Source organism: Sceloporus occidentalis, unplaced genomic scaffold (assembly GCF_023333645.1).
Source record: "Sceloporus occidentalis isolate IW3139 unplaced genomic scaffold, rSceOcc1.0.p SCAF_1, whole genome shotgun sequence".
In the NCBI taxonomy this organism is placed as follows: domain Eukaryota; kingdom Metazoa; phylum Chordata; class Lepidosauria; order Squamata; family Phrynosomatidae; genus Sceloporus; species Sceloporus occidentalis.
This window is the reverse complement of record NW_028316981.1, coordinates 131,117,691-131,140,866: the sequence shown is the minus strand read 5'-3', so window position 1 is coordinate 131,140,866 and position 23,176 is coordinate 131,117,691. Positions and strand designations below refer to the sequence as shown.

Here is a 23,176-nt window from a genome sequence, read left to right as displayed (position 1 = left end):
CAAGGCCACCTAGTCAGTTTCCTGGCTGAGCAGGGATTCCAACCCTGTACTCCAGAGTCATAGTGCAATGCTCAAACCACTACATCACAATGACCCATACAATCACAGAATTGGGATACACCTCAAGGGCCTTGCTGCAGTCCAGCTCCATTCTGCCATGCAGGAACTCCCAATCAAAGCCTCCCCAACAGATGGCCATCTAGCCTCTGTTTAAAGACCTGCAAGGAAGGAGACTCCACTACATTCCTAGGGAGTGCGTTCCACTGTCAAACAGCCCTTACTGTCAGGAAGTTCCTCCTAATGTTGAGGTGGAATCTCTTTTCCTGCAGTTTGCATCCATTGCTTCGGGTCCTGTTCTCTGGAGCAGCAGAAAACAAGTTTGCTCCCTCCTCAATATGACAACCCTTCAAATATTTGAACAGGGCTATCATATCACCTCTTAACCTTCTCTTCTCCAGGCTAAACATCCCCAGCTCCCTAAGTTGTTCCTCATAGGACATGGTTTCCAGACCCTTCACCATTTTAGTTGCCCTCCTTTGGACACGCTCCAGTTTCTCAATGTCCTTTTTGAATTGTGGTGCCCAGAACTGGACACAATATTCCAGGTGGGGCCTGACCAGAGCAGAATACAGTGGCACTATTACTTCTCTTGATCTAGACACTATACTTCTATTGATGCAGCCTAAAATCGCATTGGCCTTTTTAGCTGCTGCATCACACTGTTGACTCATGTTCAACTTGTGGTCTACTTGGACTGCTAGATCCCTTTCACATGTAGTCTTGTTCAGCCAGGTGTCTCCCATCCTATATCTATGCATTTGATTTTTCCGCCCTAAGTGCAGTACCTTACATTTCTCCCTGCTGAAGTTCATTTTGTTAGCTGTGGCCCAGCTTTCTAGTCTATTCAGGTCATTTTGAATTTTGATCCTGTCCTCTGGAGTATTAGCTATTCCTCCTAATTTGGTGTCATCTGCAAATTTGATAAGTATTCCCCCAATTTTTTCCTCCAAGTCATTGATAAAGATGTTGAATAGCACTGGGCCCAGGACAGAGCCCTGTGGGACCCCACTGGTCACTTCTCTCCAGGATAAAGAGGGGCCATTGCTTAGCACCCTTTGGGTTTGTCCAATCAACGACAAATCCATCTAACGGTTGCCTTCTCTAGCCCACATTTTACTAGCTTTGATCTTGTCAAAAGCCTTTTACGTCCACAGCATTCCCCTCATCTACCAAGTTTGTAACTCTGTGGGGAAAAAAGAGAGATAAAATTAGTCTGGTATGACTTGTTTTTGAGAAACCCATGTTGACTTACACTGATCACTGCATTCTTTTCTTAAATGCTTTGACTCTTTCATGATCTGCTCTAGAATCTTTTCAGGATTCACACAGATAGTTTACATCAATTTTCTAAAACTGATTTGATTTGCAGAACAAACTCATTGTTCTGTTTCCAGTGCTGTGCAACCTGACACGGTGCAAACCTTTTTGGTTCATTTCTGAGAATAAGTCTGGCTCTTTCTGGGAGAGACCTCCTTCCCATGGGACTAGGGGGTCCTGTTGCCTAGATTACAAGCAAAGCAGGGAAGCATAATAAAAGAAATAACTTTAATTAGAAAGCTAACTTTAAAACTACACAGGAAAACAAATGGCAATGAGCTTGGCAGGTTTAGTTCCAGGTTCACATTCTCTGATAAGAAAATATATATATAAAATAGAATTTGTAATGCCAGCTGTAAAATGCCACAGTACAGAAAAGTCAAAGTTAACTCACTTTTTAAAAAAGTTTGACACAACATGGGTATCCTTCTGCAGTATGCAAACCAAGGAGTGTTGCTATCCAGTTTTCTGAATGGGGCGTTACAGAGCAATTTTGGTTTCAGGATAAAGCTACCCTGAGAATTTGAACTCACCTTAAATTGTCAGCCACTATTGTGCCAAGTGCTTTCTGTCAATTTGTTTGTGCTTCAGATCTCTACTACAAAAGTTATTTCATTGCTTTCCTGATCCACTTTCACTTCCTGCTTAGTTTCTAAATATGAGATGAGAATTTCAGAATGCTGCACTTTGCTCCAGGCTGTTACACCAAGAAGTAGATAGTTGTGTACATGCATTGTTTGCCTTCGAGTCATTTCTGAGTCATGGGAAACCTAAGGTGAATCTATCAAAGGGTTTTCTTGCATTTCCTCAGAAGAGGTTTATCATCCTCTGAGGCTGTGTGATTGTGACTTGTCCTGTGTCACCCAGTGGGTTTTTATGGCCAAGTGGGGATTCAAACTCTGCTCTTCAGAGTGGTAGTCCAATGCTCAAACCACTACACCACGCTGGTTGGATAGGTAAAGCTCCGTGCCTGGGTACCTAATTAGTATCCTTGAAGAATTAATCACCTTGTGCATTAGCTGCAGATGTAATTGCGAGGGCAAGGATAGATTTGTATTTCTGTAGGGATGAGCTTACAAAGGAGAAAAACACACAGCCCACTATAAACTTGAGCATCTTGAGAACTCAAGAGACTCACTGTTTTGGAGCAATCTGCATATCTCCTTGACTTTCCATTGTGGCGGCAGCAGCAGCCATTTGTAAATCAATAGACATCCCATCAGTTGCCCCTTGACCTTCTGTCTTTTGGCAAAGGGTGACAGCCGTGCCTTCACAAAGCCAAAAAATGGGGACAAGAGGCTCTGTAAAGATGGTGTCGAATGAATGAAGGTGCTTCATATTGTCATCTATGCCATAAAAGGACAGGACTCCATGGTCGTAGTTCAAGAAGACTCCAATGAATTTGCACAAGGGCTCTTTGATCTTAAAGGATTTGCCATTGTGCCAAGCCACGTAGCAGTCTTCTTGGATGTGCAGGCCCCAGGAGAGCTGATCCAGCCCAATGGTGAAATTGCGTCCTGCACGTTTCTTCCTTGTGATTCTTTCATAAGCTACCCCAACTATGGCAGAATGGGCAGATAACCTGGCTTCCCAGTAGTTACTGCCCTGGCTGAATTTCTGGACACACATGACCTGCCAGGGCTCAAACCTCTGTGGTTCATTTGGCCTTTTGCTATGAAAACCTTGAGGATGGGTGGCCTTCCGGTTGAGATGAGACATCTGTAGGTATTTGTTTGCTGTGCTTGGATCAAAGGTCAGGTTCTGCTGATCTGTGTGAGAAGCGTGTGAGAAGAAAAAACAAAAGTGTGAGCATGTGAGAAGAAAAAACAAAACCCCATCCTAGTCTTTACTGATTCATCCCTCTCTCCTAGATCTATTTCATGCAGGAAGTCCACTAAACAGGAATGTGTTGTGGCAGGGTACAACTGTGATACACAAGGCCTGAGATTACGGTGTTATTGTGTCACCTCTGCTTCTTGGTTTCTCATTTTTAAGCCCTATCTGGTGAGATCATGAAATGGGCATTTTAAGACTGCCATCAAAGTAAGATGGAGAAAATTTCACTACAAATGTGAAAAAATACTGGGAATAGTTGTAAGGGGTGCCCAGAGAAATAAGTGCCTTACCCTTTCTTTGGCATAAGCCACATCTGCCTTATATAATATCATTTTTAGTTGCACAGCTCATAATTGCCTATGTGAAAACCCTGCTGTGCGCCATGGTGACGATAAAGTGTGTATATTTGTTGCCAGCAACTTGGCACTCCTTTGATCAGTTTTCTGCCTAAATAAGGTTAATGAGGTAATTATTTCCCTCATGGACACAAACCAGAAGCCTAAGCATAGAAAGCATACAGACATATATCCAAGTATATACACACTTGTTCACTGGCTGTTGTCCATAGTTACTGGAAACGGTTAGTACTTTCCTCTTTGATCATGTTCCACCCTTGTCAGAGAACATGAGCTGCTTCATTTATTTTAATGGGAAAACTATGCCCCTTGTAAATCAAGGAAATACCTAGTTAATAGCTTCCTGGTTTCGTACTTATCTAAGCCCTACAATTATATTTTGCAAAACAAGGAAAGGTTTAAAAATATTTTCTTCCTTTTTTATAGAATGGCAAGGATTAGGGGATTAGGGAATCTGTTTACTGGCCCCGAAAGAATAGATGTGAAAGCTGCTTGGCCTGGACTGATGGCACAATTGCCTTTATCCATCATGGAGGGTGGGAGGGAGGCCAGTATAGGGTTAGTCTCAGTGTAGTGGTTGTGAATGCGTGCAACCACTGCCCAGTAAAGAAACTTGGGCAAAACTAACTTTGACATCTACTCTTCACTTGATCAAGCAAAGGTACTGATGTTTTACACAGATATATCATGATTGCAAAACTACACACAGGAGTAAATCAGGCAGTCATTCTGTTCCTACGAACTGGAATCTGGCAAACAGATTTTAGGATGCAACTTCTGTATCTGTGTCTCCCCTCTCCTTATTGTAGAATTTACACAGATGGTGAAACTGGATTTTCTCAAAGCATAACTTGAATATTTGGGGCCTGAGAATATGTACTGTCCTATTTTTACCATGATTACATTCTGCTTGAATACCAGAAGGACAAATGGACGGAAGGGATGTAGGATATGTGTCTTTTAGATTAAGGAATTTATTCCTAGCAGGCATTTCTTTTGCAGTCCCAGTGCCTACTTCCTCAGATGCATTCCTCCACAAGTGCCCCCATGCTTTATCTCATGTGAAAGAGATGACTGAGGAAATGCCATTAAAAGGAAAATAACATAGGAGAAGGAAATTACAATGTATGAATATTTTGCTTGTAGCTGGGCTTTTCAAGCAGGATGGACTGCCAAACTGAGTACCAATTAAAACTTACAGAAATCAGTCTCTTTTGTGAATACTCTTGCAGCCTAATTGCACAAGTCCTTTCTAGCATTAAAATAGCATTGCTTTTTCAAAAGCACTATGCCATTAGGACTCCACTATTGCACCTGTGGATGCTGTATAAAGGCTATACAGCACTGAGGCAACTGAGAAAGGCAAGACTTAAGGAGCCTTAGGGTAATGTAGCTGTGAATATTGTTTGCAGAAATATGTAGACAATATGGTTATGAAAAGTCTTCCCCCTTCTACAAAAATAAAATAAAATAAATTGCCCTCCCTTTGGCTTTGCCAGCTGGCTTCCATTACATTGCTGGCTATATATAAAATGCTACATAGCTAATGAATGGGGTGACAGTGAGCAAAGTTTTGGATTCTCTGACAAGCTTCAGTTGGAGGTGGCAGGGAAGAGAAAGTGGTTGTTTTTCTATAAAGGAAAAAAAAGTCTTAAAAGTTTTGGAAACCCTTGCAGCTTCTCCTGCTTGTATGATTTTCCTCATTCCTCACTTTTGTAATCTTGACCACATTCTGATATCACTTGACTATAAAGCATTGGAGCATATGGGATTGAAAAAGAAGGCACCTGAACTTTCATCAGGGGTCCTTTTGTGGTGGAAGGAGGGCTATAGGAGAGAGCTTCCACTGGCAGACCAAACTGAAATTCCCACCACTTTTCTTTCTCCTCAATTATTGGAGGTGGACTGGTGCTTCCCCACCCACAGCACCAGCACCATTGACCATCCCTGACCACTCCAAATCGTCATATAAGCATTACTGTACTTTTTCCATTGGAAATTATAGCGCAACAGAGGCAGGAAATTAGGTAATTAATGGATTTTTTGTGATATTAAAAAGGAGTGTGCTTTAAACAAGAGAGAACAGGAGAAGTTCAGAGCAACAACTACATCATACAATAACCCCCTTCAGAGGGTGCTGCTTTACTTGCACATGGGATAAAGCTCATAGAAGGAGGGAGTATAATCCAACTGAATGGAGAGCAAAAAGAAAAAATCTAGGGGCCACTGGCTTTAAAATAGTTGAGGACTGGTGACTGGCACTTGATGAAGAGAGAGAGGTTTCTCCTCTTCCTGTGTATGTTGTTATTTGTGAGGCCTGGCTGTTGCTTTCTCTTATTCCCTTTGCTCTCAACCTTCATCCGTCCCTCTTCCTTGCTGTATCTCAGTACTTTCTCTTGGAACAATGTTCCTTTAAACAGTTATAAAATATTTTGTGTGGCTACAATTCCAAAGTCATAGCACTTAGCATGATGCAAAAGCTTTCAACAAAGATTGCATCATGTTAAGAACCAACAGGTGATGACTATTAAGCAACTCCCTATATAAGTGCACCAAGTCAGGGCACATGTGGGTTGATGATAGTGGGTTAGGGAAGGTCTTTGTTGGATTACAGATGGTGAATGTTGAAAGAAGTCTTGAAGCAGGTTTATACATGTTTGTAAATACTGATATTGCAACTTATGATACAGAGCCTCCAAAGGCTTGGAAAATATCAGTAAGTGTCAGTGCATTGCTAATACTGAAATTGATCTGGTGCTTCCGTACTCTGCTGCTGTTAGCTACTTTTGAGAGTGTTTACTTCAGACAGTGCTGTAAGTTGGCATCTGGTGGGCCAAAGGTTTTGCTTTTCATTACTACACATCAAGCAGGACAGAAGAGAGCCAACATCTTCAAGGACAAATAGCAACATGATGACTGCAAAGACATTTCTGGCAGGAAACCAGGATGAGGCCTACACCAGGACACCTATTTTTCTTTGCAATATAGAATGGCTAATGGCCACTTTAGTATGTAATCTGGCTCTCAGATCCACCATATCTTCAATGAACTTTGATTTATTTTCCCGTCAAGATGGGGTAGCAACATGACCAGTGCCTATTCAGAGATAAGTGGATAGGTTTCATAGTGTATGAGAATACAGTGGTACCCCGGGTTACAAAAATAATTCGTTCCGCCGCCGCTTTCGTAACCCGAAAGGCTTCGTAAGCCGAAAAACCCATAGGCGCTAATGGGGAAAAGCCGCGATTTGGTGCGAAATAGCGCCGAAAAGCACCAAAAGTTTTTTCGTAACCCGAAAAAACATTCGTAACGCGGAACAGTTTTTTTAAATAGATTTTTTTCGTAACCCGGAAATTTCGTAAGGCGGCGCATTCGTATCCCGGGGTACCACTGTATAACAAAACTCCTATCCTTGCTCTGCATGTGCCCACCACCCCCAAAAGCTCAGTTTGCAAATGTTTTTGAACTACCAATAATGAGCCAACATGTGATTTAAAACAAAAAGACTAGCCACATGGGTAGCCTGGCAGGATAATGCTGCTGGAGCACCAGAATTGTGCAGCACTGTGCCCTACCCTTCTTTTAAAGGGAAAAATGAGTTGTCTTATTTTAACTGAAAAGGAGCTGCATCTTGTGTGACTTTGCAGCTTCTATGTTGCATTGCTCACATGAACAGGCCACTGATGGGGATATTTCCACTCCCTCCTTTTAGATCATCCACCAGAATCCAAATATATAAATGGTTAAGACCAGAAGGAAACACATGTGCAAACATGAATGCTTCTGCAGCTCAGCAAGATACCTTTCAAAAGACGCATTCTTAGCTCATTCTCTGGAAGACGTGGCCCAACTCTCTTCCCCATTACCTTTGGCTCCAGTGAGACTGCAGGTTGAGAAACAAAACAAAAGGGGAGGAAGATAACTTAATTTCCAAAGAGTAGACAATTCAAGTAAATAAGTCTAGAACAATAGACAAGACAAGACTTAGGAGTGGGCTCTCAAAGCCCTATACCAGGGCATTGTTATAAATTTCATTTGGGAGGGAGAAGGCATTTATGTGGAGAGGAGCAAAGACTCAAAGATCTTCTGTCTGATTTATTAACAGGTCCCTTTTTTTGTAGAGTAGTTTTTTGTAGAGTAGTTAAGATGATTCCTCATAGTAATATTCTTAATATCATAATAACCAGAAATACAGATGATCCCAAGGAATAATTACTTATGGTCTGAAATAAGAGGGATTACAAGTACTTGCTATTTCTAAACAATATTTCTGGTGTAAGGTTATTTAATTACTGTTTCTGTATCTTTTTTTAGTGTTGTAATTCTTATGCTATATATTATATTACTAGGTTACCACATTTTAACAGTGCTAGCCATTAGCTGATGGGGATCACATAGTTCAAAGGGCTGCAACATTGTTTGCAGATCAGGAACTGAAAGAGGGAATCAAAGATGGTCACAGTTTGTAGCAAACCATTTTGCCTTTATACCCAATTTGGTCAAATTGTGATCTCTGCTGATCCATGTATTCTCAAACCAGCATTCAAGCCAAGAATGAAATTATGATTTCAAATCCTGGTTTCATGACAACCCCAGATTTGTTTAACCCTTGCAGACTAGACAGGAAGGGTAGTTTCTCCTCTTACACATGAAGGAGGTTAGGAAGAGGAGGAGGAGGGAACATACAAGGATGATATTTGCCACCACGTCTTACAACAACCAGCTATGGTTTGTTGCTACTTTAACAATGAATCCTATTTTGCTAGCATACTTGGGAACTTTAAAAAAATAAAATAAAAATGAACTATCCCCCCAGAAGGAAGCCCAGGCTTTGTGGATCAATGTAGGGGTGTGGAATGGAATTGTAAATCAGATTTTTTTCCACTGACACACTAAATGCTGTCATTGCTCTGCATTTCCCTTTCAGTCTGCAAATGTATGCACAAAACAGATTAAGTGATTACATACAAACCTCAATTAACAAAGCCTCTGACGATCGTTTTTACAAAATCTTTTATATATGCCCAGCCTTCTTTTCTTCCTTGTCATTTGTCTACCTGGGAGTTTATAGCAGCATTTGGCATTGGGATGATGGTGTAGGAGGGCTGGAGAAACAGTTTTGGTACATAGAGAGATCTTATAGCACCTTTGAGACTAATTGAAAGAAAGAAGTTGGCAGCATGAGCTTTCCTAGACTTAAGTCTGCTTCCTCAGATGCATTTGGAGTTTTGGTGTCATATTGTATCAGTGTGTCTGCAGTAAACAATAAAGCTTGAGCTGCAAAAGAATTGGATTCTGTTTTGGCCAATCATGTCTCTGCTTACAACAAACAAGGTAAACTGTAGTTGCCTCTGGGATCCAGAGCAAAAGAAGAGAAAAGGGGAGATCAGACCGCTCACCTGCTATTCCTCCACATGTTAAAAAAGAAAAGCATAGATCTACAAGTTTGTTCATGAAAAAGGCAATTGTAAGTGGAGACTGGTGTGTGAAAAAAGCTGCCCCTGGATGCGTTATGGAAAAAGACTTCAAATGGGCTCTGGAAGGTTTAAAATGTTTTTTGTTTACATCTGCAAGGATTACCTGATCTGGTTGTTTTATTTCACATGTGCATATTGTTAGTTTTGAATTAAAAAAAACTGTGTTGAACTGCTCTTTTTTGTGATATAGGAACCTATCATTATTCTTTCCTTGTTATTTCTGCTTCTGGTACCAAATTTCTGTTAAAGAAATAATGTTCAGGAATATATCTACTTCTTTAACTGAGATATACCTGTACTTTTTGTGTCAGCCAGTGGTGGAATAAAGGAATCTGTCAGAGCCCCTTGCAAAAGGCTGGAAACTTCATTGAGGAATTGAGTGATGGTGATCATACTGGTGGCTAAATCAAATTCAAGATGTGGAGGAATTTCTGAGTTGCCAGGAGGAAGAAGCAGTGGCAGTTCCTACAAGGAAGAGAAAACATAGGAATCACAAAATGTAACCATAATGTGGGAGTAGATCCTGGAAATCCCCTTCTCCTGCCTCTTGGCCTAGTGGGTTTCTCTGCCCCCCCTGTATGTCCTCTCACTGACCTTCCTTCCTGTTCTCTAGTCATGGGCACATCAGCTGACTCTGTACCTAGCAAGCTGTATTCACAGGCAGGGAGCAGGGAATGCATGTAACCCACATTCTAGCAAACTGTCTCAGAGCTGTCAAGCTGTTGTATCTACATTTCCATTTCTCAGGATGTTTCCAGACAAGGTTTTTTTTTAATTCTACCTTGGGTCTTTCTGCAATACAGTGTGCCCACACCAACTGCGGACTTCTGTGGACAGCAAGCCCCGTTTTAAAAACAAACAAACAATGGATTTGAGCATCTGCATTTTTTGCCATCCATGGGGAGTCTGGAACGGATCCCTCACAGATAGCAAGGGCCGACTGCACTATAATTCCATTTTAATTGCTATGTTGTACCTTATGGAATCCTCCTGGGATTTGTTATTTAGTCAGAGCTCCCTGGTTTTCTAAGTGCCCTCCCTCAGTTGATAACCCCAGGATCTCATAGGATGATGTCATGGCAAAAAAAGGTAAAGGTAGCTGTTTGACTTGAGTATCTAGTTGTAACCGACTGTAGGGGGCAGTGCTCATCTGTTGTTGAGCCAAAGAGCCAGCATTGTCAGAGGACTACTCTGGTGGTCATGTGGCCAGCATGACTCCACTGAATGTTGTTACTTTCCCACCAAAGGCCTAGCTATCTATCTACTTGCATTTGCATGCTTTCGAACAGTTGGGTTGGCAGAAGCTGGGACTACTGACAGGCTCATCCCATTATGCAGCACTCGGGCCTCAAACTGCCAACTTTCCGATCTTCCGATCATCAGAGTTGGTGTCTTAATCACTAAGCCACCAATCTCCATGATGCCATGGTAGATAAAGTGAAATCATACTGCTTTAATTGCATCTTGTAAAAAGAGCCCCGTTTCACTAACAAAAATTTTGCAGATAACATTGTCTTCCACTGATAACCTTCCCAATATTTTCTACTGACTGTTTTGTCTATTTTATTCCAAAAACCAAGCAAGCAAGCAAGCAAGCAAATATTTTAAGAAAGAAAAGATAAGACATCTTTTGAATGTTAATGGTAGGAGCCCTCTGTCTGGCAGGGCATCCTCACTCCTGTGCTCTTTGTCACATACACACATGCATGGCCATACATTATTATTTTAAAAGCACCATTTTCTTTGTAGGGACTTGGCTTTTTTTGTTTCTTGCTGTTCCTATGTTCAGCAATGCCTGGCAGAATACTAATAATAATTCTAATCTTCCTAAGTTTTCTTCATATGAACATCAGTATTTGCTTCTGCTCTGCTTTCTGCAGAAACCTAATCCTGTCTAGATTGAGGACCCCAAGTTGATAAACTGAAAATCAGTAAGATTAATATTGGTCTGATCCAGACTGGCACTTTGCGCCAGCCTGAACACATAATAGGGTTACCTGGAGGTGGAGCGACCGCATGCATGCCCCGCCACCCTACTACATGGCAGTGGTGGCAGCGGCATAACAATGGTGGCACCCCATGTACATGGGCAGCTGCCATTGTGCTGTAAGCGCCGTGCAGTGTCTGGATGATGCTGCACGTTGCTTATGTTACGAGTATGCCAATGGTGCACTCGTGACATCACTGTCTCATCGCACAAAGAACCCGGAATTTCCGGGGTTTCTTTTTGCTCTGCAGTGGCAGCGCACCTTTTGGGGGCTGCACCATCCCTGAAGAGCAAAAACAGGTGCCATTGATAAAGACTTTGGAGCACTGAATGGTTCAGAAAGAGCTTCAACTGAAGTATCTGTAGGTGGTACTTTAAAGTGGTGCTACTCAAAATAGTGGCCCCAGGACTGGTGATGTGAGTACTTTAGCCATTAGCTGCTGGAGAGTTTTATGTGGAGTTGCATATAATGATTGAACAGTAACTTCAGCCAGCTCAGAGTTCTGGTGGTAATAAGAACAAGCAGAAATATAACTTGTCCAAGTTTTCAAGAACTTCAATGACAACTGGCTTTTTTCCAAACTTGTTTTGAGCTACAAAGCTTATCCATCAGTATCAGGGCAACTGAAGGACTATAAACTCCAGTATATATCTGCACACTAGTCACAATCACTGTCAGTGGTCCAGGCTCCAGTCCCTTCCCAGGTGTGGAGGGTAGGTGCTAGAAAGAGAGCCTTCTCACTCAGTGCTGGTGCCTCACCTTGTGATCATCTTAATCGATCTCAGTTGGTACCTAATTCAGTCATTCATAGATACAAGGTGAAGATACTGTTTGCTTATGCATATAAAAGCTCAAAGTGGCTGGTCAGTCACATTAATTGTACTGCTCTTTTTTGATCTGCTGTCATTTATTGCTATAATAATTACTGGTTGGGAACTTATATGACCTTTCATTCATGGCAACCCTGGGGATGAGAAATCTCTAAGTCCCCTTGTCCTCCACTGGTCTCTTTAAGTCCTGCAAACTCAGATTTGTGGCCTCCCTGTTTGAATCCATCCATCTTCTCTTTTAGTCTCAGATTAGTATATAATGATCTATTTGATTTGTAAACAATTTAAGAAGGTAATGGTTAAAAAAAAAGCTTTAAAAAGCCATACTGCATTTTTACACTGCAAAGTACTACTATGGGTAACTAGTGAGTAAGACAAAATAAAAATATACTCCCACTGAAATATTTTGCCCTTTTGTTTGAAGTGGGAAGGTCTATGCAATGGAATTCCCCCTCAGCTCATTCTGCTCCAGTCTTCCCTTTCAGCATGGTGAGTGACTCACATTAAACCCTGTTGCTCACCATTGTTCTCAGCTAATCCTGCTTTTCTTTCTAGCTGACAGGGATAGAGAAGAGCTTACCCAAAGGCCCCACAAAAAGGTCAAAGAATCAACATGAATGAAAGCTCTTTCCCAATTTCAGCAGCCTGGTGTAGACCTTATGAGACACAGCACTGCTGTTCTAGCTATGACAGTTGAATCCTGAAATATCTTAGGGTTTGTTTTTTTTACTACAACTAATAACAAAAATTGTGAAGAGGTGGTGGGCTACCTGCAACCTTAGACTAACTCCAAAACCTCTAAAAACAATGAGTTCAGGGTTCAGGGCTGGACAGCTTGCTGGGTGGGGTAAAAAAGGGGGAGCTCTGCCCATTTTTGCTTCTGGTCCCAACAAAGATAACTTTGTCCCTGCCCACCATCAATATTAGGCCTGTGACAGATTTTGTTCTCATTGTTAACTGTCCCTGGGTTCAGGGACGTAGCCAGGATTTTGGGAAGGGGGGTCCAGACTAAGTGCCACCATTTTGAGAGGCTAAGAGCCCCCCTAAGACACAAAATGTAGGAAAAATGTAGGACATGATGCACGACAAAATGTAGGACAAATTGTAGGATGTTAAAAAATTGAGAACACACCCAACTAAAAGCCAAAAACATTAATAAAAACAATATAAATTCATGTTTCTCAGTCATGCTCAAAATGGAGAACATTTTGACATTCTTCCTGGATAGGAGGCTGGGATATAGCTTTGTGTGTTAGACTAGGAGGAACTTCCTGAGAGTAAGGGCTGTTGAACAGTGGAACACACTCCTTCCTCAGACTGCAGCGGAGTCTCCTTCTTTGGAGGTCTTTAAGCAGAGGCTGGATGGCCATCTGACAATGGGGATGTTTTGATTGAGAGTTCCTGCATGGCAGAATAAAGGGGTTGGACTGGGTGGCCCTTGCAGTCTCTTCCAACTCTACGATTCTATGACTCTGGAGACCAGGATTCGATGAAAATCTGATTCTCTCCAACAAAGAAGGCTAAATATCTTACATGGGGTACGTGTCGATGACATGGCTTATGCATCATGTCCAAATGGTGTGGCGCACAAGGGACATCACAGCACTTGTCACACTCTCTCAGCCTTAAGGGAAGGTGAAGGCAAATCCCTGAAAACCATTGGGTAAGTCACATTCTCTCAGCCTCAGAGGATGGCAAAGTCAAACCCTCTCTGAACAAACCTCCCAAAAAAACCTCTTGAAGGCGTACACTTGCACACACCCAAGTCACCAAAGGCAGACTCTCTGAACAAACCAAGAAAACCCACTAGGCAAGTAAGTCACACACTCTCAGCCTCAAGGAAAGGCTGGCAAAGGCACACTCTCTGAATAAATCAGGATGTTTTGAAATTCCTCCTGGGCAGAAATGTAGGATGTGTCCTGGATAAAGGATGATGTCTGGTCACCCTGATAAAATGGAGGATGTTTTGACATTGCTCCTGGGCTGAAATGTGTGCCGTATCCTGGATAAAGGAGGATGTGTGTCATCCTACCAAAAATGGAAGACATTTTTACATTCATCCAGGCCAGAAGGTTGAAACATAGGACATGTCCTAGAAAAGGAGGACGTCTGGTCATCTTACAAAAAAGGAGGACTTTTGAAATTCCTTCTGGGCAGAAGTCTGAAATGTAGGATGTGTCCTATAAAAGGAGGCCAGAAAAGAGCCAAGCCTCAATATCTGGACCCCAGAACATACTCTAACTCCCAGAATGCCATAGCCATGAGCCAGAAAGGAGCCAAGCCTCGATATCTGGACTCCAGAACATACTCTAATTCCCAGAATTCCATAGCCATGAGCCAGAATAGAGCCAAGCCTCAATATCTGGACCCCAGAACATACTCTAACTCCCAGAATTCCATAGCCATGAGCCACAAAAGAGTTAAATCGCTGCCAAACCTGGTTATTTCTTTAGTGTGGATGCAGCCTGATGCAGCCTCTTGTCCCTCCCTCCCTCCCTCTCCTCCAGGGCTTTTTGGCTCCTCCCCCTCAGGCCCTGCAAAAAGTTTAGGGGCGGCACTTGCGCTCCTCCTGGCTTTGCCACAGGGCTGGGAGGAGAGAAAAGGGCCCTTGTTGGAGCGCGCGTGTGCATGAGCGCAGCCCCAAACAAACACCAGGGCGCCACTTCTGCTCTTCCTGAAGCCTAGAGGAGAGCAAGAGCAAATGGGCCCTGGCGTTTGTTTGGGGCTGCGAGCGTGCACATGCGCGCTCCAACAAGGACCCTTTTCTCTCCTCCTGTTGAAGGGGGGGTCCGGTCCCCTGAACCCCCCCCAGCTACTTCCCTGCTGGGTTGACCCCAACTCATGGAAACACTGTCGATGAGGCATCTCCAAGACCGAGTTATGTATTTTCATGATGTGTCCAAAGTACGACAGCCTCAATTTGATCATCTTTCCAGGGAGATTTCAGGCTTGATCTGTTCAAGGAGCCACTTGTTTGACTTTTTGGCTGTCTACAGCATCCTTAGCACTGTTAAAAGAGTTCATTTTCTTCTTATCCTCTCTTTTCACTGTCAAGCTCATATCCATACATAGTGATGGGGAATACAATAGCTTGGATGATTTAACTTTAGTGCTCAGTTGTGTATCTTTACTCTTTAGGATCTTGTCTACTTCTTTCATAGTTGCCCTTATATTTCTTTTTATTCCATAATATGCCTTAAGTCCCACTCCTGGGGAAAAGGCAAGATCAGATAGATAGACAGACAGACAGATAGATAGCTATTGCCCTCATATCTATCACCACAGACCTATCTGATTAGCCACTATGGAAAAAGAACTCTGAACTAGATGGGTCTTTCATCTGACCCACCCAGGGCTTTTCTTATGTTTTGTTCTTGACTCACAAGGTCAGCTTTCACAATAAAGATATCATGCATATATGTCATACCTCAAAAAACTTGATATTATCAGTACAGGTGAGGAGCCCTTCAGCTTTCCTATTTTGTTGGGTAAGAACCTCCAGCTGGTGATGCAGCCGATTCCAATTCTCTCCCATCTGGCCAAGTGCAACAGACTGCTCACTTTCAATTCTCTCCACTGCTTTCCTTTGGCATTCTTTCAGGGTTTCCATAATATGGGCAAACTTTTGCAAAACCCCTGATTTGAATTTCTGTGAAGAATCCTGAATAAAAAGGAAAGAAAACAAAATGAAAAGTAGAGACATATTTTGGAATATCAGTATGCAAAGGGAACTTGTAGCATCTTTGAGACTAACTGAAAGAAAGAAGTTGTAGCATAAACTTTCGTAGACTTGGTCTACTTCCTCAGATAGATAGTTAGTTTCAAAGGTGCTACAATATCCTTTTGCAAAATGAGAAGCAGTGAGAGGTTCAGATGCATGGGCTGTTCCCCTCATCATTCTGTAGTCTTTAGGGCATCAACTGTCACCCTCCAAGTTGGCGCAGATGATGCATTAAGAAAAAAAAAAAAAACTTAAGGTAAGTGTTGGGCATAGGAGAAGGAGGTGATCTTCACCTTGTAGGAATAAACAGTCAAAGGTGAGAGAAGAGATGGAGAAAGCCCACTTGAACATTCAGCAACTGCAGTTTTTATGATGACAGCTTCCAGTCTAGATAGAAATTTCTACTGGAGACACTTGGTGGTGTTGCTTGCAAACTTTACCTTAGTGGTGGCAATCTGCTGCTCCAGTTTCTGGATTTCTTCTGCAATCCTTTTCACATCCTTTTGGGTTTTCTCCAGTGTTTCTTTTACAGATTCCTGCCAAAGAATCCAAAAGCATTTAGGTATGCAAGGATAATACTACTGCTCTTGGTACACTCAGCCCTTCTGTCTCCCATTCATGTGGGCAAATTCTTTTAGATGTTTTATGCCTGAATTCACTTTGAAAGGATTCTCTGATTCTACCATATCATTCTGTGACATTAGAACTTGACAATAAAATCATTATCAGTGACTACGCTAAATATGAGGAGACCAGGAAGAGGTAGAAAATTCAGAAAGGCAAGCAGGGTCGCCAGCAATGTCATAAGGACACAGGTCGACCTGAACAACTTGGGTTTATCTTGTAATATGGTGAATTGTCTTGCCAGACAAGGTATATTAATTTGGGTTAAACTGATGTCTACAACCATGATGTTCAGGTCAAGGATTTTTCAGAGACACTCACAGTAAGCCATGACTGAAACATTTAAAATGTATCCAATACTTTTTACTTGTTATGAGAGCCAGCATGGTGTAGTGGTTTGAGCTTTGAACTACAACTCTGGAGACCAATCTGAATCCCTGCTCGGCCATGGAAACCCATTGGGTGACTGTGGGCAAGTCACACTCTCTCAGCCTCAGAGGAAGGCAAAGGCAAACTCCCTCTGAGCAAATCTTGCCAATAAAACCTCATGGCCTTAGGAGAGACTTAAAGACTTGAAGGCACACAATAGCATTAGCTATTTATGCTACAAACCTTGTTTTATAATTTTTCTTGGCTTATCTTACATCATCCTGTAAAAAACATATGGCAAGTTGTTGATAATTTTGCTAGGAACCCTGGTATAACCCTCACAGAGCTACAGTTCATGGGCTTCTTTGTCAAGACAGAGATACAATTAATTTTAAGACGACCACACAGCTATGCCCTTGAGGCATAAAAATTTCAGAGGCATTTGCCATCTTACATTTGGGGGAGGTCTGATATGCAGCAGGTAAAATTTTCCCCGTGGGATGGAAACCTCACTATGATGGAGCAGCCACATATCTTAGGTGATTTTTAAACCACGCCTTAGGAATGTACTAAGAGTGCCTATGTTTTAATAATCTCTGTGGAATATTACTTCCCTAGCTGGTTTTAAATCCAAACTAAAGACTTTTTTTTATTTCCTGAAACATTCAGGACTGTAGTTTCTTTGATAAACTGGATTAATGATGCATTATCTGTGTTATAGTTTTTATAGTTTTATAGCTGTATTTTACTGGGATATATTATATAATTACAGTACTGCATAGTCCATGACTTTTAGATTGTATGCCATTGTCAAGTTATATGTTGCTTTAATGATTTCTGTAAAGTGCCATGTGAATTTATGGCACTATATAGATAAACACTAATAATAATAATAATAATAATAATAATAATAAATAATGTTGAGCATTGAAATATCCCTGTTCTAGGCCTAATTGTCCTAAGCAACTGGACTAATGAAGCATGTGCAGAATAGATTTTAAAATGGGAACCATGAAGATAAGTTGGCAAGCATGGGCTGGGTAGAGGAAATGAACAGGAAAACAAGGGCCTAATCCTATCTATATAGTTAGGCATTTTTGGCCTATAGAGAGAATTTTTGAGTTGGGTCCCCCTGTATGTAATAAGCCACCATAGCTAAAAGAAAAGTAGGCTCCACTTTTTACCAGGAAATACATATACTGTACATGCAGGGAGAACGAGCACATCCAAATCTATGACTGGTTCCTCTCTGCTCTGGGAGAGGAGGCCTGAGGGAAATTTTGAGTGGCCATGCCACACCCTCCCACCTCATCTCCATGGCTGCAACCCTAAGCAAGCCAAAGTTTGTGCAGGCGTCAGCCGTACCATCTCAAATTACTATGTGGCCAGTTCCAGAAAGGCTTTGTGTGTGCAAATCATAGAATCATAGAGTTGGAAGAGACCACAAGGGCCACCCAGTCCAACCCAGTCCTGCCATGCAGGAACTCTCAATTTAACCATGTCTTTTTTTTTTTTACAGTCAGAACAATCCGGATCTTCAGTAGTGTGAATGCGCTGCCAAAGTGGGTTGGACTGGATGGCCCTTGCAGTCTCTTCCAACTCTATGATTCTATGAAAGCATCCCCGAGAGATGGCCATCCAGCCTCTGCTTAAAGACCTCCAAGGAGGGAGACCCCACCACTCTCCGAGGGAGAGTGTGTTCCACTGTCAAACAGCCTTTACTGTCAGGAAGTTCCTCCTAATGTTGAAGTGGACTCTCTTTTCCTATAGCTTGCATCCATTGCTCTGGGTCCTGTTCTCTGGAGCAGCAGAAAACAAGCTTGCTCCCTCCTCAATATGACATCCCTTTAAATATTTAAACAAGACTATCATATCACCTCTTAACCGTCTCTTCTCCAGGCTAAACATCCCCAGCTCCCTAAGTTGTTCCTGATAGGGCATGGTTTCCAGACCCTTCATCATTATAGTCACCCTCCTTTGGACATGCTCCAGTTTCTCAATGTCCTTTTTGAATTGTAGTGCCCAGAACAGGACACAGTATTCCAGGTGGGGCCTGACCAAAGCAGAATAGGGTGGCACTATTACTTCCCTTGATCTAGACACTATACTTCTATTGATGCAGCCTAAAATCGCATTGACTTTTTTAGCTGCTGCATCACACTGTTGACTGATGTTCAACTTGTGGCCTATTTGGACTCCTAGATCCCTTTCACACGTAGTCTCATTTAGCCAGATGTCCCCCATCCTAAGGGATACAGGCCCTCCTTCCACGGCCACCACCCTTTCCTGCCTTGCTTACTTCCTTCATCTTCCGCTCATCTTCAAAGAGGACTCTGCTGTGGTTTAGGCACTCCTTCACGGTGCATTCACAGCAGATGCCACGCTTCTCAGTCTTACAGTAGAGCTCCAAGGGCCGGCTGTGCCTTGGGCATTCCCTTCTTTGAACCGTGGCGGCCAGCTGTGCTCCAGGTATCTGCACTTCCCCTTGCCTGAGAAGCTCTACCAGGCTGTCCAACTGAACTGACTTGCTGAGTTCTGGCCTCTCCGGGAATGTTTTCCGGCATTCGGGGCAAGAGCAGACCTTCTGTCCGGTGGCTCCTTGTTCTTCTTTGTCCCAGTGGCTATTGATGCACTTCTCACAGAAACTGTGCCCACAAGGTGTAGTCACAGGGATGGTAAACATGTCTAAACAAATACAGCATGATAGCTTCTCCTCCAGCTTTTGTGAGCTTCCAGATGCCATTTTGACCACAGCAAGAACATCAGATGGGAAGAGAAAATGAAACCTTGGCTGGCATTTTCTTCAAGTGGGAGGGCTGGGCATAAAGTCTGATTCACTGCAAACCAATCTCTTAAAGAGACAAGCAGAAAAGACACTAAGTACAACTCTTTTCCATAAACAAGGTGTGTGTGTGTGTGTGTAGGTGGGTGGGTGGGGTGGGCACACACAAGAATTTGTCCCCAACCCAGTTTGAAAGGCAGTTTTAAAAACTACAGTCACCACCTTTTTGACAAAGGACATAGGCCTCATGAAGACTGATTTCAGCTGATTTTAAGGCTCACTGCTTTGTCTTTTCCAGCATCAAATGGGATCAGTATCTCAGAACTTGTCTCCTCCCAGCTATAGCTGCCTCAGACCCGGTGTTGCCAATCACCCTTGAAGATATTCCTGGATTGGTTCCCCGGAATTCCTCCAAATTACCTGGAAGGGGGCGGGACTTCTGGGATGGGGGCCACAAGGAAAAATAAATGGAAAGTGATTAAATTCCACAGATTCCAGGGAATTCCCTGGAAATTGGCAACACTGCTCAGACCTGTATTCAGTTCAAGGGCTTCTTTGACTTCAGTAGCAGAGGGACATCCTCAGGTATGGTGATACGGTAGCCTCCGAAGGGGTTGCTATCCCTGCCCAATGCAGTCTTGTTTGATTTGTTTGACCTTCATCTCATGTCCTTTGGGAAATGCTTGCTACAACTAGCCTAGACTGGCAACAGTTTCCCAGAGAATCTTTTTGTCTACTGCCCCCAGGCTGTGGAATGACCTGCTGGAAGAGATAGGACAGCTAAAAACACTGACTGCATTTAAAACAGCATTAAAGACATCTCTCTTCCAGCAGGCCTACCCAGTCAATTTTAAGTCACAACTTCTTTATTTGTATATGTGCTCTTATGAGTGAATTCTAATGATTTTGTAGTACAGTATTTTAACAGTTGGTTTTATGTATTTTCATTTTTGTGTTTTAACATGTATCTTGTCTTGAGGAGAGATAGGAAAGAGACATATTATTATTATTATTATTATTATTATTATTATTATTATTATTATTATTATTTTGTTTGCTGTTTACCAGCAAAGATATTGTCCTATTGTTGTGTGCCTTCAAGTTATTTCTGACTTATGGCAGCCCTTTTAAACTTTGTGGATTTATTCTCTTGCATTATTTGCTTTTAAACCTTTCTTGGAAACTGCCTAGGGATTTGTGTTTTTAGACTGTATATAGTGAGATCACTTAAATAAAATATACTGAAACAAAACAATCAGAACCACCACTAAAGGGGAAAAACTTTTACAAATCTTTAAAAGAAATTAACTCCATGGTTTCTTACTGAATAGAAAATCAATTCATTTGAGATGTGGTGCTGGAGAAGATACCATGGCTGAGGTGATACCACGGACAGCCAAAAAGACAAACAAATGGGTCCTAGAACAGACCAAGCCTGGAATCCCCCTGGAAGCCAGGATGATCAAGCTGAAGCTGATCATTCTTTGGCCACATTATGAGACTGACATGAATCATTTGAAAAGACAAAGATGGAAGGATGTAGAAAGAGAGGAAGACCGCACGCTAGATGGACAGACTCTATTAGGGAGGCCACAGATATGAAATCACTGTACAGGACCTAAGAGGAGCAGTGGAGGATGGGGAGTCTTGGAGATGTCTCACCCGCAGGGTTGCTATGACTTGGGATTGACTCAAAAACAGTTAACAACAAAATTAAATACTTTGCTCTTGGTTGTTTTCTCTGGGTGCATCTTTTATTCTATCTCATTCTAGCCACAATGTCAATCGGCTTTTAATCATACTGCTTAGCAAACTCAAAATGACTTTAAAAAGCACACTGTATTGAAACGTGCCGTGAAACAGTCCAGCACAATCTTCGAAAACACAACTGCCTTGTGAGATGAGACTTATTCAGAAGAGGCTAAACATCCAGATGCTCTTGAAGAACTAACAAAGAAGACATTATACCGACAATTATTTGCTGGTAATCAGATATGGACAGGTTGCTTACCTGTAACAGTATTTCTTCGAGTGGTCATCTGCGAATACATACAAATGGGTTTCACTGTGCCTGCGCAGTGCTGTTCGGAAACTTCTGGAATCACTGGGCAAAGTTTACTTTGCAACATATAGAAACTTTTTGGCGGTAACTCCGCCCACCCGTTATAAGGCCCCTGCCTTCCCGCTCTTTCCCCAGTTCCGCAATTTTTCCGCCAAGCAGGCGATGGAAAGAGCCAATAAGAGCAGGACACTGAGGGGATGGACGGGTGGGATTTGTATGTATTCGCAGATGACCACTCGAAGAAATACTGTTACAGGTAAGCAACCTGTCCTTCTTCTTCGTGGTCTCTGCGAATCATACAAATGGGTTTAGACTGACAAGCTTAGGTATGCGGCGGAGGGAGTGTTCTGGAACTAAAGCTATGGTAAACCACAGGCATATTTATTGGAACAATAAACACCTTGAACCATAAAAAGAGTCAGCCTTTTTGTTGATGGACAAACCAAACATAGCAATAACATTGCTAAACCTGAGAAGGGAACAAGAGGTCGTGCAAGACCAGTCCCATAGAAATTGTGCAAATCAACAATGGACAAATTGAAAACAGTGACAACTGTACATAAGTGCTGAAACACAAATGCTCAGTAGTGCAATCAATGCAAACCTGAAACCAACACAGCCCTCCCGAAAGCTGCGTCTCGGATGGCTCTGGTGTCCAACCTATAGTGCTTTATAAAAGTCAGAGGTTGGGACCAGACAGCAGCCTTGCAGACATCCTCCAAGGGGATACCCGACAGGAATGCAGAGGATGCTGACACTGCCCTTGTAGAATGGGACCGAACCCTGCCAGGGAGAGGTTTGCCCAACAGTTCATAGCAGAGGTGGATGGTACCGGCCACCCATTTGGAAAACCTCTGCGCAGAGACAGGCAACCCCTTCTTCGGTTCCGAGTAGCATTGGAAAAGTCTCTCGGACCGACTGGAGGCAGCAGTTCTGTCCAGGTAAAAAGCCAGCGCTCTCCTGACATCAAGAGAGTGCAGGGTCCGCTCCGCATCCGAAGTCGGATTGGAAGCGAGGGTAGGCAACACAATGTCCTGGCACATGTGGAAAGCAGACACAACCTTAGGCAAAAAAGTAATGTCTGTCCGAAGGACCACCTTGTCTTTGTGAAACCTGAGGAAGGGCTAGTCCCGTCGCAAGGCACAGAGTTCGCCCGCACGGCGGGCAGAGGTGATGGCCACAAGAAAGGCGGTTTTCCAAGTCAATAGTCTCAAGTCCGCTGTGGCCATCGGTTCGAAGGGCTTGGATTGGAGTGCAGACAGCACTGCCTCCAGGTTCCAAGCCGGTGCTGGTACCGACACAGGAGGGTACAAGTTGGCACAACCCTTAAGGAACCCCTTCACCAAGGGATCCCTAAAAAAGGAAGCCCTCCCCCCGAAATGGTACTTAGCACAAATGGCAGACAAATAGCACTTAATGGACGCGAGGCAAAGCCCCTCATCCAAAAGCGCCATCAAAAACTCCAGCACCACTGGAGTGGACACCTGAGCAGGAGACAAGCCCTTTCGATCAAGGAAGATGCTAAACCTCCTCCATTTCAGGGCATAGGACTGCTGGGTGGAAGGTTTCCTTGCTGCCAGGATCGCCTTTTTCACCGCCTCCGGCAGGGCAGTCAGGGCCGTATCCTCCAGGCCACCAGTGGTAGGCTCTCGATGTCCGGATGGAGAATCCGTCCGTCCTGGATCGACAGCAGGTCCGGGCGAGGATCGAGGCGGAGGAAGCATCTCTTGGAGAGGTGGAGAAGGGATGCGAAC

The 23,176-nt window shown here is 43.0% G+C and overlaps 1 protein-coding gene across 2 annotated transcripts; it reads right to left on the bottom strand.

The window, feature by feature from the left end:
- Positions 1–1,129: 1,129 nt before the first annotated feature.
- On the bottom strand, positions 1,130–19,333 carry TRIM65 (tripartite motif containing 65). 2 transcript variants are annotated; one of them, XM_089535874.1, is made up of 7 exons: positions 18,878–19,333; positions 16,026–16,121; positions 15,292–15,525; positions 9,340–9,511; positions 7,372–7,452; positions 2,516–3,146; positions 1,130–1,243 (listed from the first exon to the last, which is right to left on the bottom strand). In XM_089535874.1, the coding sequence occupies exons 1-7, from the start codon at positions 19,319–19,321 to the stop codon at positions 1,192–1,194; spliced, it is 1,710 nt and encodes a 569-aa protein (XP_089392000.1). In that variant the 5' UTR covers positions 19,322–19,333; the 3' UTR covers positions 1,130–1,191. The 2 variants fall into 2 exon arrangements, 1 of the variants encoding a protein (XP_089392000.1); XR_016282163.1 differs by having other exon boundaries at positions 1,167–1,243; positions 1,911–3,146.
- Between the last annotated feature and the right edge of the window lie 3,843 nt (positions 19,334–23,176).